Source organism: Bison bison, unplaced genomic scaffold (genome assembly GCF_000754665.1).
Source record: "Bison bison bison isolate TAMUID 2011002044 unplaced genomic scaffold, Bison_UMD1.0 scf7180017864526, whole genome shotgun sequence".
Lineage (NCBI taxonomy): Eukaryota > Metazoa > Chordata > Mammalia > Artiodactyla > Bovidae > Bison > Bison bison.
Window position 1 is genome coordinate 2,169,916 of NW_011495077.1, and position 12,866 is coordinate 2,182,781.

General features: G+C 56.7%; 1 protein-coding gene across 1 annotated transcript in view; it reads right to left on the reverse strand.

Moving 5' to 3' along the window:
* ZFHX2 (zinc finger homeobox 2) overlaps positions 1 to 12,866 on the reverse strand; it is a 27,706-nt gene that overhangs the window by 11,403 nt on the left and 3,437 nt on the right. Inside the window, exons 2-9 of the mRNA XM_010831413.1 lie at positions 6,761 to 8,856; positions 6,052 to 6,569; positions 5,251 to 5,494; positions 3,744 to 3,818; positions 3,248 to 3,306; positions 1,538 to 1,738; positions 1,069 to 1,195; positions 19 to 662 (exon numbers count right to left, since the gene is read on the reverse strand). Coding sequence (XP_010829715.1) covers positions 19 to 662; positions 1,069 to 1,195; positions 1,538 to 1,738; positions 3,248 to 3,306; positions 3,744 to 3,818; positions 5,251 to 5,494; positions 6,052 to 6,569; positions 6,761 to 8,807 — 3,915 coding nt within the window. The 5' untranslated portion in view covers positions 8,808 to 8,856. The remainder of the gene's footprint in view (positions 1 to 18; positions 663 to 1,068; positions 1,196 to 1,537; positions 1,739 to 3,247; positions 3,307 to 3,743; positions 3,819 to 5,250; positions 5,495 to 6,051; positions 6,570 to 6,760; positions 8,857 to 12,866) is intronic.

Sequence of the window (12,866 nt, forward strand, 5' to 3'; positions counted from 1 at the left end):
TTTCTTCTCAGGGCCTGCCTCCCCCTCAGTCTCGCCTTCCTTGGGCTCTTCTGGGCCTCGCTCTGGCCCCTCGGCCTTGGCGTCGGTCTTGGCTCCCCTGGAGCGAGTTTGGTGCAGGACGGAGCGCATGTGGATCTCCAGGGTGGAGCTCTGGTTGTAGGAGACCCGGCAGACCGTGCACTTGAAGGGCTTGTCTGTGGCGGCAGCAGTGGCAGGCGTGGTGCCAGCTTCTCGTGCTGGGCCAGAGGGGTCAATGGCGGCCTTCTTCATCTTGTGCAGGTGGGAGACCGAGTTATAATGGACCAGGAGAATGTTCTTCTGCGTAAAGGATTCCTTACACACAGTGCACTTGTAGGGCCGAGCAGGGTCGAGGAACTTGTCCAGGGCAAAGTTGGTGGTCTTCCGATAGGTCAGAGGATGCCGAGGGTCAGCCGGAGCGGGCTCTGCAGGGCGGGGCTCCCCACCAGCCCCCTCTTCCTCCTCAGCCATGGCGGGTGGAGGCACTACTTCCTCAGCTTGGGCATCAGGACGAGGGGCTGGAGACTGGGCTGGAGATGGGGGCTGATCAGGGCTTCCCGTGGGCTTGTCTGGGGCCTCGACTGAGGGTGGGGGAGGCTCGGGAAGAGGATCGGGACTGGCTTCTGGGGTCAGGTGAGGGCCTTCTAGGGGAGAGAGAAGGGGGTGCAGTGAGAAGGGAACCATTTCTGAGTCAGACCCCACCCACTTAACATCTAGGGTAACTCCTCCTGGCTTCGGGCTTCCCAGGTGGCGCTAGTGGTAAAGAACCCACCTGCTGGTGCAGGAAACATAAGAGACGTGGGTTCAATCCCTGGGTTGGGAAGATCCTCTGGAGGAGGGCATGGCAACCCACTCCAGTAGTCTTGCCTGGGAATCCCCATGGACAGAGGAGCCCAGCGGGCTACAGTCCATGGGGTCACAGAGAGTTGGACACGACTGAAGGGGCTTAGCACACATGGTCCTTGCCTCGGTTGTCTTCAGATCTACTTTGTTCAAGGACCCCAGGTCCCCTTTCCTGCCACCTTGGGAGGTCTGCCATCCAATCCTTACCTGCGGCTTGGGCTCTGCTGGGCACAGGCTCAGGTGCGGGAGAGGGGGGCTCTGGGCCATCCCCCAGAGGGCTTAGAGCAGGCCCGGGCAGCACTTTGGTCGTCAGGGTCATCTCTACAGTTGTGGCCTGAGATGGAAGACAGGTCAGTGACTTCCCCCCACTGGCCCTCTACTCCAGACCCCCCGGCTCCACACCTGGTCGTGCCCAGCCTAGCTCCAGGCTCCTCTAATTTCCCACCTAACCCCTGGCTGCGGCCTCTGCTGTCCTACAGCCTCAGCCGTGCCTGCAGTGGAAGCCAGCTCCTGGCACGCCTCAGTGGTGCTTCCTCACCAGCGAGCAGAGGCTGCTGGACAGGTTCAGCCCCCAGGTTGCCTCCAGCTCTCAACTCCTGTCAGATCCCCACAGAGCCACTTCCTTCAGCACACACTCCCAGCCACACAGCTGCTGGCCCCCGCCCCCCGGACTCACCACGAGCAGCAGCCTCTCCACACACTCGGGCACCACGTTGTGGAGGTGGCTGAGGTGGAAGTGCAGGGCAGGCCGGCCCACCAGCTGCTCTTGGCATAGCGGGCACCGGAACGTGGGCTGCACCGCGTGCTGGGAGAGCGCGTGAGCCCTCACCTGCTCGGACTCCGGGCTCAGGAAGCTGCAGAATGGGCAGCAGAATGCCTGGGGGCACACAGGCGGGGTGTAAGGGATGGGAGGGCCCCACCACCTCTGGGCCCTGGGGTTTGTGGACATGGCTGGGGCCCCCCACTCCTGATGGAGGAGGAGCCCCAGTCCTGAAAGCTGACTCCGCCCTCGCTTCTCTCCCACGGGACCAAAGGCCCAGGCTGAATTGCCCTAGCCTGCCTTCCTCAGCCTGCCCTCTGCTCCGGTCTCCTTCATCCCGGTTCCTCTTGCTCCGTCTCTGCTGCCTGCTCAGGTCTCCAGCCGACACAGGGCCCTGTCCCTACCCCTCTGGTTTAGTTTTCTTTTCTTACCTGCCCCTGCCCTGCCTGTATCTCCTCCGTGAAATGGCCCCCCTCCCCTCTGGCACTTCCTGGACCCCACAGGCTCCCTGCCCGCTCTGCCTCTCTGAGGAGCGGGCGCTCCCTACCTGTCTGCTCAGAAGCCGCCTCATTCTCCCTCAGAGACTCAGCAGCTCCCACATTCTCCGCCTGCCTTTTTCTCCCCTTTCCTTTTTAATGTAAACAAACACGACAGCTCCCCCAGTGGCCCAGGAGAATTCTGGCCTGGCTTGGCTGGCACATTCCTGCCCACACCTCCAGAGGGTGGGGCGGGGAGGCCCCTCTGCTTCCGCCTTCGTCACCTGACTGCCTGACCTCCAGCCTGCATTTCTGTCTTCCTGGCTCACTTCCTCCCGATGCCAGTGCCATTGGTCCAGGACTGCACATCAGGGAGGGAATGGCCAGAATGGAAGGGTATCCAGATGCTCAGCTTAATGCACTCAGGCCTGGGAGCGGACATCTTGAAGTCAGGATGCAAGGGAGCTGAGGACATATGCCGTTACTGCAGTGTCTGCAGTCGTAACACACACGGGGTGTGCGGTCCAGATTGGAGAGATGGGAGGCAGGGGTGGCACCTCAGGACCAGAGGCTGGGGATCCCCCCAGAGTCAACCTAAATTACCCTTGGGTCCTGCCTAGGTAGGCATCCAGACTGGCAGAGCTTGCTGTCTGGATCACCTGGGTCAATGGGTTAGTTCCTCTGCCCAAGGAAGGAGGTGCCAGGGCAGCGCCACCCAGGGCTCTCAAGGAGGTGAACTTCATGTCTCATCTTTCTGCTCCCAACAGAAATAAAGAACTGGGCAGCAGCTAATGTTTTATTTTTGCCTTTCTCTTTTCATTTCTTTCTTCCCTCCCTCCATCTACTTCCAGTCTTTCCTCCCCTCAGTACAGTTTCTTTCGTCACCTTTCCCTCAAATTCCCACCATCGCTTCCTGTTTGTTATCCCCCTTGTGCTCCACCCCTCAGGGTCAGCTGTGCTCACATCTGCAACCAGACCTAGGTGCAGAATTGTATTCAGAGTGACATGAGTCACAAGCATGACAAAATTAAGTCTACCTTTGGTCTGAAATCCCTTGTCTGTAAAGATCTACAGTTTAGCCTTTAGAGTGTGAGCAGATCTCAGTAAAATCAGAGCCCCCCCAGCTCTTCCCCGTTACCCCAGTTCTGACCGTGGTCTGGTTGGCACTGTCTCCAAGAGGGCCAGTCTTGTTCTCTGCCTCTTCAGAAACTGAAGATGAAAAGAGAGATTCAGAGACTGTGACAGCCCTCCCTCTTCCTTTCACAGACCCCGGGCCCTTAAGATGGTCTGATTTGTAGTGCAGGGCTTGCAAGGTAGAGGGTGGGCCCTGGAGAAAGGGAGAAAGAGCAGAAAACTACAGAACTGCACTCATGCAGGGAGCAGGGCTTGGCAGGGCTGACCCCAGGCTGGCGGGATGGCCAGAGGGCGGAAGCACCCAGCTCTCTGTGGCTCCACCTCCCTTCCCTCTGATGAGCCATTTCTTTTGATCATGGTAGCTCCTTCTAGACAGGAGGCCTTGCTGGGTGTCTGGATTACCAAGAGGTTCCATGAGCACCTCAGAATGTATGAGAATTGTGGGGCAGGTGTTGGGGAGTGGTGAGGAGGACAAGGGATGGAGGGAAAAATGGACCAGATGAACAACTCACCCAACTGTTCTGTCTTACTCTGGGCATCTTTCTCAGGGGTGGGTGGCCCAGCTAAGAGGGTGACAGGAGTCTTCCCTGTGTAGGATGAAGGGAGAGTCAATTTAAAAGGATGAAGCACTACAGAAGGAAAGAAAAAGGGCAGAGGAAGCAGGACAAGCGGCCAGGCAATGAAGGAGAAAATGGGTAGATGAATCAGTAGGCAGGAGAAGACAAAAAGCTGCCGAAAAGAAATACAGAGAATGAGGGGCAAAATTACAGTGTTAGGACTGGTTACTGTTGTTTTAGTCGCTAAGTTGTAGCCTATTCTTTTGTGACCCCTTGAACTGTTGCTTGCCAGACTCCTGTCCATGGGATTTCCCAGGCAAGAATACTGGAGTGGATTGCCATTTCCTTCTGCAGGGCCCAAGAAATCTTTGTGAGTCTAGCCTGGAAACTTAAAGACGAGGGAACAAGCCCAGCAGTAGACAGGAACAAGACCAAACTCAGCTCCCTGTCTTGACTGATCCTGGAAGCAAGGGAGCCCAGAAATGTAGTGAGAGGCACCAAAGTGGGGAGGTGAGGTTGAAGGGAAGCAGCTGTGGTGAGTAGGAGGCGGCAGGTCTGGCTGGGAAAGGAGATTACCACTCAAGCAAGAATTGACAGATGTGTAGGAATTTATTTTCGGTGGCGGCCTAATTAAAGTGTTAAAGTTCCTTAACTCCATTCAGCCCTGCGCCAGAATCGTTAGCTATTGATCTGGGCCCCTCCGGCACTTAACTCCAGCCAGCGTATTGGCAATTCAATTAGCACCAGTCAATGCTGCCTGTTCCTGGTTCTTGCTGCCTGTGCCCTCACCCTCACCCACCACCGGCCCCTGCAAAGCCCAGACGCCTGTGCCCATGTCTCAGAGTCCCTTTCAGGCTCTTCTGCACTGCCTGGATCAGTGGTACCCGGCAGGCTATTCCCAGCCTCTCTAGTAAACCTCAGCTGCCTAAGGGGGACCCTTAAGCCCAGCCTTGGGGCTGAAGAGCTCCTCGGAGACAGGAAGAGGCTGGGGAGCTCATCAAGAGCATCCCATCCTGCTGCCTTTGGGCCATGCCCCTGGCTCCCACCTCCTTCAGACGAGTCCTGGCCCAGCCCAAACCTGTCTATTGTTTTTCTGTTCTTCTCCTTCCTCCTTTCCAACCAGCTCCTGCCACCCCCCAACCCTCAACCCCGCCAGCACTGTAAGCACACAGGTCACTACTCAGAGTCACTGGGTGGTTCCTTCTCACCTCCCTCCCTGCTCTATTTCTCCACCCCGCAAAATCTCTGCTCTTCTCTTCCTTCTCCTCCAATAGCCTCTCTTCCCCACTCCCCCCGGCTGCCCCAGCGTTCCTGAAAGCCAGTTTTAGCACCCTTCACGGCACCTTTCCACTTGCTGTGGACTGCGCACAGACCCGTTTCTCATCCCTGTGCCACTCTCTCCTGGGCCCCCCACTCCCGCCCGGGCTGCCCTTCCCTTCCTCTCCTGTCCCCTCTTCCTCACCGCGAGGCCGGAGCTGCCCATGGCTGAAGCTCAGGATGCTCTGAAGAGCCGGGAGCCCCTCATCAGTCGCAGGGCCGCTCTGTAGTAGCTGCAGGCGCCGCTGGGCCTGGGCGTCGCGGTGGGCAGGTGCCCGCAGGTGCTGCAGCACCGCAAGGCGGGAGGGCGTCTCCCAGGCACACAGCAGGCAGCGGAACAGCCCCAGTTCCGGCCCCGCGGTCGCGGTCCCCTCCATCTCCAGCAGAAACTGAAAGCACGGAAAGAGGCTGCTCAGGCCCAGAAGGACGGATGTCCCCGAGTCCAGGGGGCTCCTCTGCTTCCCCCAGGGGAGCCTGACCAGCGGCAGCACCCCCACGTCCCTTCCTCCCTTTTGAGCCCTTTTCTTTCTTTGGCCACCTTAGTGTGACTGCTTTTGCTCCCTCGCCTCCCTTTCTTCCTCCCACCAATCCTGGATTTCCTCCTAGTTGTACAAATAGAATCGGTTCTGTCTTCTTGAACTTCTGGTGACGAGATGGACTGAGCAGACGTGAGAACCCTCCCCCCTAGTCCCAAACATCAGAAAAGCCGAATAAAGTACTGGAGTCACCTGGTCAGAATCCACCATCCTTGTTCTCTTTCTCCACATCTGACTCCAAATAGCTTTCACCCTGGTGCCCGGGCCTTCTCCAATTCCGCTCCCCTGGGTTTTTATCACTTTCTCACTCTGCATCTCCTCACTCCATCCCAGTCCCCTTTTCTTCCTCTCTCTCCCCCAGGCTCTGCGCAGTGTCCTTTGGATTCCAGACCTTCCTGCCCCACTCTCACCTTATAGATCTGGCTGTTCTCTTCGTGGGCTGCCCCCCGGGCATGCAGCTGCATCTTCTCCTTGCTGTTGGACTCAAAGTCACAGATGTTGCAGCGCAGGTGCAAGGTGGGGACAGAGCCATAAGGAGCCCCATCTCCCAGAGGCACTGGAGAGGGCGTGCCCATGGCCCCACCCCCCTCCCTCAGGTGGGCTGCCAGCTGGTACTTCTGAGCATGTTTGTCGGTCTTGAGGTGGAGTTGGAAGTTGGCCTTGAGCTGGGTGCCATAGCAGCAGAGCTTGCAGCGGTGGGTGTCACCGGCCACCTCCTTCCACTCGGCCTCCGGGAGGCTCCGGCCCATGCTGCAGTGGTAGAGCAGCAGCTCCAGGCTGTCTGTGCTGAAGGCCTGGCACACCAGGCAGCGGAACACCTTCAGGGACGGGCTGTCGTCTGGGGGCGGCGAGGTGGGCAGCCCGTCAGACAAGGCTCCCAGGAGCTGACTTTGAGGCAGGTGGGTGTCTGGGGAAGGGCTTCCAGGGGCTAGGGAACAGAGACAGGTTAGTGACCCTGGGAAGGAATGGGGCAGGATTAGCTTGCTGTGTGGCAATGGAGGGGTGGGTGCTGAGGGAGCTGGCATTAACTAAGGGTGGGGGTGCTGGCCCTCAGGAGAAAGCAGGGAACCAAGTTTGGCCCTGGGGAAGGGAAAAGAGGAGAGCACCCAGGGAGCTTACCAGGTGCAGGGAACTTGCGGGCAGGCGCTCCAAGGTGGTGGAAGCCATTGAGAAGCAGCTGGGCTTCCAGGGGCTTGTCTGGCCTCAGCCCGGGGCCAGGCAAGGGAGCCTGAGGCTGCCCTAGGGCCTGCGGTCCAAAGTACTGAAAGAGGTCAGGGGGGGTGGCAGGGGCAGCCCCCGCCTGGGGAGGGGGGCTGGGCCCCACCAGCCCGGGCGGCAGGCCCAGCGGCAGCCCCTGGTGGAGCATGAGGACGTTCTGCAGGTGCTTCTCAGAGGTCATGTGGATGCGCAGGTTGCGGGAGATGTTGGTCTCGTAGCTGCACACCTTGCACTGCCACGATGACTTGGTCTTGGGCTCCTTGTCCCCTGCAGGGGGCGGGACCACGGCTTCCTGGGGGCTCCCCTGGCCCCCGGGCCCAGCCTGGAAGCCCTGCAGGTTGGCCAGGTGCTTGTCAGACTGCATGTGGATGCTGAGGTTGCCCTTGGTGGTGGTGGAGTAGTTGCAGACCTCGCAGCGGTAGGGCTTGTAGCCGCAGTTGTAGCTCTCTCCCCGGGCGAGGCGGGGGTGTGCGCCCCCTGCAGTACAGTAGCTGCAGTGGCTGTTGCTCTCAGGGTGCTTCTCCCGCATGTGCACGTCCAGGGTCTGCTGGTACTTGTAGTGCCAGTTGCACTTGGGACACTTGAGCGTCTTGCAAGAGTTGCGTGAGTGCAGCAGAGACATGTGGCTGGACAGGCTGAGGCCCTGGAAGGCTGACGGGGCCAGGCTGTAGTCATCGGCCAGGCGATAGGGCTGGGCCGGGTCGCCAGGGTCTTCAGGGGAGCCCCCCAGGGCAGGGAGAGTGCCCCCCTCCTTGGAGGTGGGTGAGCTTTGGTTGAGTGGGGGGCAGAGCCCACCATCTTCCTCATGCCCCTCAGGGAACCAGTCTGGCCCTGCCTCACCTGCCAGTGTTGGTGATTCTTTGGCTTGGGTTGGGCTGGGGTCCCAGGTGGCTGGAGTGGTCTCGGGAGAGGGTGGGCTAAGGGCCATGACTTCTTCCATGGGCGGGACAGGGGCCTGGGCTTCTGCCACAGGGGGCCCGTTCTTGGTCTGGGCTGCATTGGCTTCCGCGTTCACGGTGCTGCTGTTGTCAAGGGGTCTCTCTAAAGGGCGAGCAGGCAGATTTGGTTCCAGGAAGCTCAGCAGGGCCATGCAGGCCTCGTCCCCCTCCTGGAGCACGGCTGGGTTGCCCAGCAGGCCCTGGTGTTGAGCAGCGGTTAGCTTCACCCCGTGAGACCGTGTGTGACCCACAAAGGCCTGGTGCCTGCTGAACCCCAGGCGGCACAGGAGGCAGAGCCAGAAGAGTGCCCTGGGGTCTCCTCCCCTGCTCCCCGTGGGGCCATCTTTGGGATCTCCGGGTGGGTTTGGAGCCAGCTGGTAGCTCCAGAAGGCTCCGTCCCTTCCCTCACAGGTGGCCGGAGATGGCGCTGAGGTATCATGGGACAGAATTTGGTCAGAAGAGCTAAAGCCTTGGATTGGGTCAAAGCCATGTTGGACGTGAAGGGCAGTGAGGTGTACAGGGGGCAGGTGGGCAAGGAGGGGCAGGCTGGACTCTTGCTTGACGCCTGCCTCACCCCGGGGGAAGCCCTTTGGTAATGGGAGCTCACTGTCACCTGCCGGGAACAGCTTGGCCACTAGGCAGGCCTCACCTCCAGTTGTGAAGAATAAGTGGTCACTCAGATCCACAGGAGGGAGCTCTCCCTCCTCCTCCTCCTCCTGCTCCTTGTCCTCATCCACCCCCAGGTCCTTTGGTGGGAAGCCACCACAGCCAGGCTCCTCCTGGGGCTCCCCTATCTCCTTTGGTGGGACGAGGCCACAGCCTGACTCCAGGGGCTGCCCCCCTGCCTCCGAGGACCTCATGCTCTCAGAGGGGGAGGGGGCATCAGGGGGATCTTTGGTGACAGGATCAGAAGGGGTGCTGGGGGAGGAGGTGTCCAGAGGCAGGGACGGGGCATCATGTCCAGGGGAGGGGGTGGTGCCAGTGTCAGAGGACAGGTTAAGGGTGGCCATGGCAGACGGAGGAGAGCTGGGGGTTCATTTCAGCGTGACAGCCAGGACCCTGTGGGGGAGACATGGAGAGAGCGGAGCAGTGAGGTGGCAGGAGAGACACTCAGCCAGGCAGCTGATTCTCCCGATACTCCAGGCCCACCCTCTTCCCTCGGCACCATTCAAGTACCCATTTGCCAACCTGAAGCTTCATTAGTGTCTAACAGACTTCAGACTCAACATGTCCAAAGTCAGAACTCTACTTCTGCCCAGAACTTGTTCCTCTCCATCTCTCCTATCTCAAAAATTGGTAGCACATTTATCTGGTTGCTTATGCTAAAAACCCAAAGTTTCCTCTCACCCCCGCCCACAGGCAGGCCATTCGACAGTAACCTCTCAAGTGAGCTCAGTCCTCCATTCATCCTCCCCACGAGCACCACCTTGGCCAAAGCCACAGCTGTCTCTTTCCTAAACTAGTGCAAGAGACTCCACGTTGGCCTCCATTTCCACTACAGCCCCTCCTTCCACTCAGAATGACCCTTCATTTAACTATTTAATTCTTAATTATGACAAATGCCAAACATAAAGATAGACCAAATATAAGGAATCCCTTTGTTTTTACTGATCACCCAGCTTCAACAGTCTTCAAACTTGGGCCAATGTGGGTTTTTTAAAATTAATTAATTTATTTGGCTGCACCAGCTCTTAGCTGCTGCATGCAGGATCTAGTTCCCTGACCAGGGATTGAAGCTGGGCCCCCCTGCATTGGGAGTGCACAATCTTAGCCACTGGACCCCCAGGGAAGTCCCTGTTTTGTTTTTGTTTTTTAACTGAAATATAATTGATTTATAATGTTGAGTCAATCTCTGATATACAGCAAAGTTACCCAGCTATATACATATATACATTCTTTTTTTATATTCTCTTCCTTTATGGTTTATCACAGGATACTGAATATAGTTCCCTGTGCTGTATATTAGGAGCTTGTTAACTCGGGGCCAGTCTTGTTTCATCTGTATCATCAGGCACTTCCCCTTTCCCTGTATTGTTTAAAAGCAAAATTCAGACATTATAATCACCTTTCAAAATGTAAACCATACTATATTCTTACAACCCGTCAGTGATTTCTCACTGCACTGTGAATAAAACCCAAACTCCACTCCCTGATCTACAAAAAGGCCTATTTGATCCGGCACCTGCCTACTTCCAGCATATCTTTAATACTCTCCACCCCACCTGGCTGGCTAGCGCCAGCCCACTGACGTTCTTCGTTCCTCAAACACAGCAAGTTCATCCCCACCTTAGCGGCTGGCCAGAGCTGTTGACTCTGCCTGCAGTGCTCTTCCCCCAGTCTCTGCCCAGCGGCTCCTTGTCATGTCTGCTTAAACAGCACCTCTTCCAATAGGCCTCCCCTCTCTACAGAAGCTAACACAGCCTGGGGGGTATGTTTTCTCCAGAGATCTATCACTACCTGATATTTCCTGGTTTCCTTATTTTTCCCTTCTAGAAACTAAATTCCATGAGAGCAGAAACTCTGGTTTATTGATTGTTCCATCATGGGTACCAAGAAAGATGCCTGCCACATATCCATATGTATCTGTTGAGTAGATGAACTTTGGAAAAGACCCTCAGATTTTCTACACCCTGAAGAGGTAATTTCCCTAAGTCAAGATCCTCTTGCCAGAGAGGCCACAGTGAATTTCCTCTGGCCTGCAGACCCCATGCTACTCTCAGATGCCTTCCAGATCCATCTCTGGTCACAGGTGGGAGCTTCTTGGCCAGTTGAAAGACAAACGCTTATATGAGATAATCCTCCTCCCCAGAGATTAAAACAAAAAAAGTAACAGTAATATTAAGCTGTCAAGGTACATATACTATGGTCCCCGCACTGCAACCTTATTTAATGGGTGACCAAGAAAGAGAGGCTGAATGAGCTGCTGACTGTCACGAAGTTCCAAAGTGAAACTAGAAAAGGACTGGTGGGGCGCAGAGCTAGACCCCAAAGCTGTGTCCTGGGCTCCGCCCTCTACTGGGACTGGCCCTCAGACAGAGTACGGGCAAAATGAGCCTCCAAGTCTAGAAACCAGGATTCCTGAGCTCCCTCCAGCTGATTAAAACTACCCAGCTCTGCATGCTGCTCCCAAACTTTTTAATCTTGGTTCCCCGCCTAACTCAGCAGTTTCCCACGCCTCACCTCCCCATACCTCTCAGTGTCCCACGTGTCCTAACTCCTCTTCAGTTTGTAGTATCAGCAGGTCCCTAATGATTAAACCTTTAGTGCTCAGGCCAGAGTGTTTCCAGAAAGTGGTGGGGCTGGTGGGGCTTCTCCCTGCTTGGACCACGTCTTACCCTCACCTTCAGATTCCTTGATTTGGAATGGGTCCTCCATCTGGCCCCAGTCAGCCTGGAAGCCTCCATTCCCACTTTCCTCCTCCTGGGGGACCAGCCAGGCGTGAAGTCAGAGTAGGAGCCATTAAGGAGCTCCGCGTGGGGCTGGCTCCGCATGCTAATGAAAATTCAAATCAGCACCTGGGCCAAGGGTGGGGGGTTGGGGGGGCTGGAGAACTAACAGGGAAGTAAAGGAATTGGAAGGTGGTGGGGGGTGTTATCTTAGATAACTAGAAAGCAGAAGCCCTGAATTTGAGGGATACAGGCATTCCTCCTATGGAATCGTTGGGGAGCAGGGGGAAGTGGGGGATACATGTGCTGGACTGGAGGGCCTGATATTCCACTGTCACCCCCATAATGGGGGCTCACCTGCTAGGAAGAGCTGAGGCTTGGCAAAAGACGCTGAGGGCTGAACATGGTGGGTGCTGTGTCCCTGCTGGCCCACCTCACGTCCATCAGCAAATTCTCCCTAGCCCCAGACTCACAACTCTGTATCACACTGCAGAGGAGGGCTACGAGGGCCTAAGCCCCAAATCCTCTCTCCAAGCTTCTACTTCCCAGGACAGAAGAAAGACACAGCTCATTCCTAGCTAGAAACCAAAGGAGCTTAGCTTTGGGCTAGCTAGTGGGTGAGACCTGGATCAGTGGAGGGAGGGTAGGTCTGCAGCTGTTTAAAATTGCAAATCTCTTCCCCACCTCCCCCCTCCTCCTCAACAGGAAAGAATTTCAATTGCAAATTTATCTCTGCCTCAGTGCATCTCCGCCCCCCCACTCCCCTCTCCCCCTTTCTTCTCTGTGCTTCTCCCATCACCCACTATTTATTACAAACCTTTAACTGCAGCAATTATTTTTTTTCACTTTTTCCCCTCCTTCCATTTTCCTCCGCCTCAATCCTTTCTTCTGCCCCGCTCTGTGACCCTTTCTTTGTCCTTCCTATCTTGACCTCAGTTTTCACCTCCTTCTGGAGATGTTCAGTCTCTAAGTCGTGTCCGACTCTTTGCGAGCCCATGGACCGTAGCATGGAACCAGATAACAGGTCCCCACTCACCACCCCCAGGACCAGAGTCCTGTTCTCCCTCAGACCACGGACATCCCTGCTGTGGTTCCAGGCTTTCCTTAAGGGCCTCTCCTCTCCCTCAGGGTACATCTTAGCTGTGGGGCTAGGGAGAAGGCAAGTCCTCAAAGGTCTTGGCATTCCTGTGTGTGGAGGACGGAAGGAGGAAGAGGGCCAATCAGGTGCAGGGTGTAAGTGGGGGCAGTCAAAAGGAAGGACCTGGGTAGAGGCGAGGGCCGGGGGCCCTAAGGAGAGGGGTTAGGGTAGACAGAGCAGGCGGTGGTGGCGGTGTGATTAGAGCAGAGATTGATGTGAAGGGGCGCCACAGACGGCAGAGAGAGTCAATAAAACGAGAGGATCACATTAGAGGCGACAGAGAGAGCTTTAAATTACAAGGCTGCTGCCACCGAGGGGGATGGGAGGAGGCAGGCCTGGAGCCAAGGGAGGGTGGAGAGTTCTGAGGGTGTAGTCATCCCCGGAGATGAATCTTCCAGCTCCAAAATGGCCCTCAGTCTCCAGAGCTCCCTCGGTGCCCCTCCATTCCATCTCCTTCCCTAACGCTTCCTTCCCTCACAGGGTGGGGAGAGAGGGGAAGATGGAGAGGAAGCTGTGGGGGACAGAAGAGATTGGTTTTGGTATTG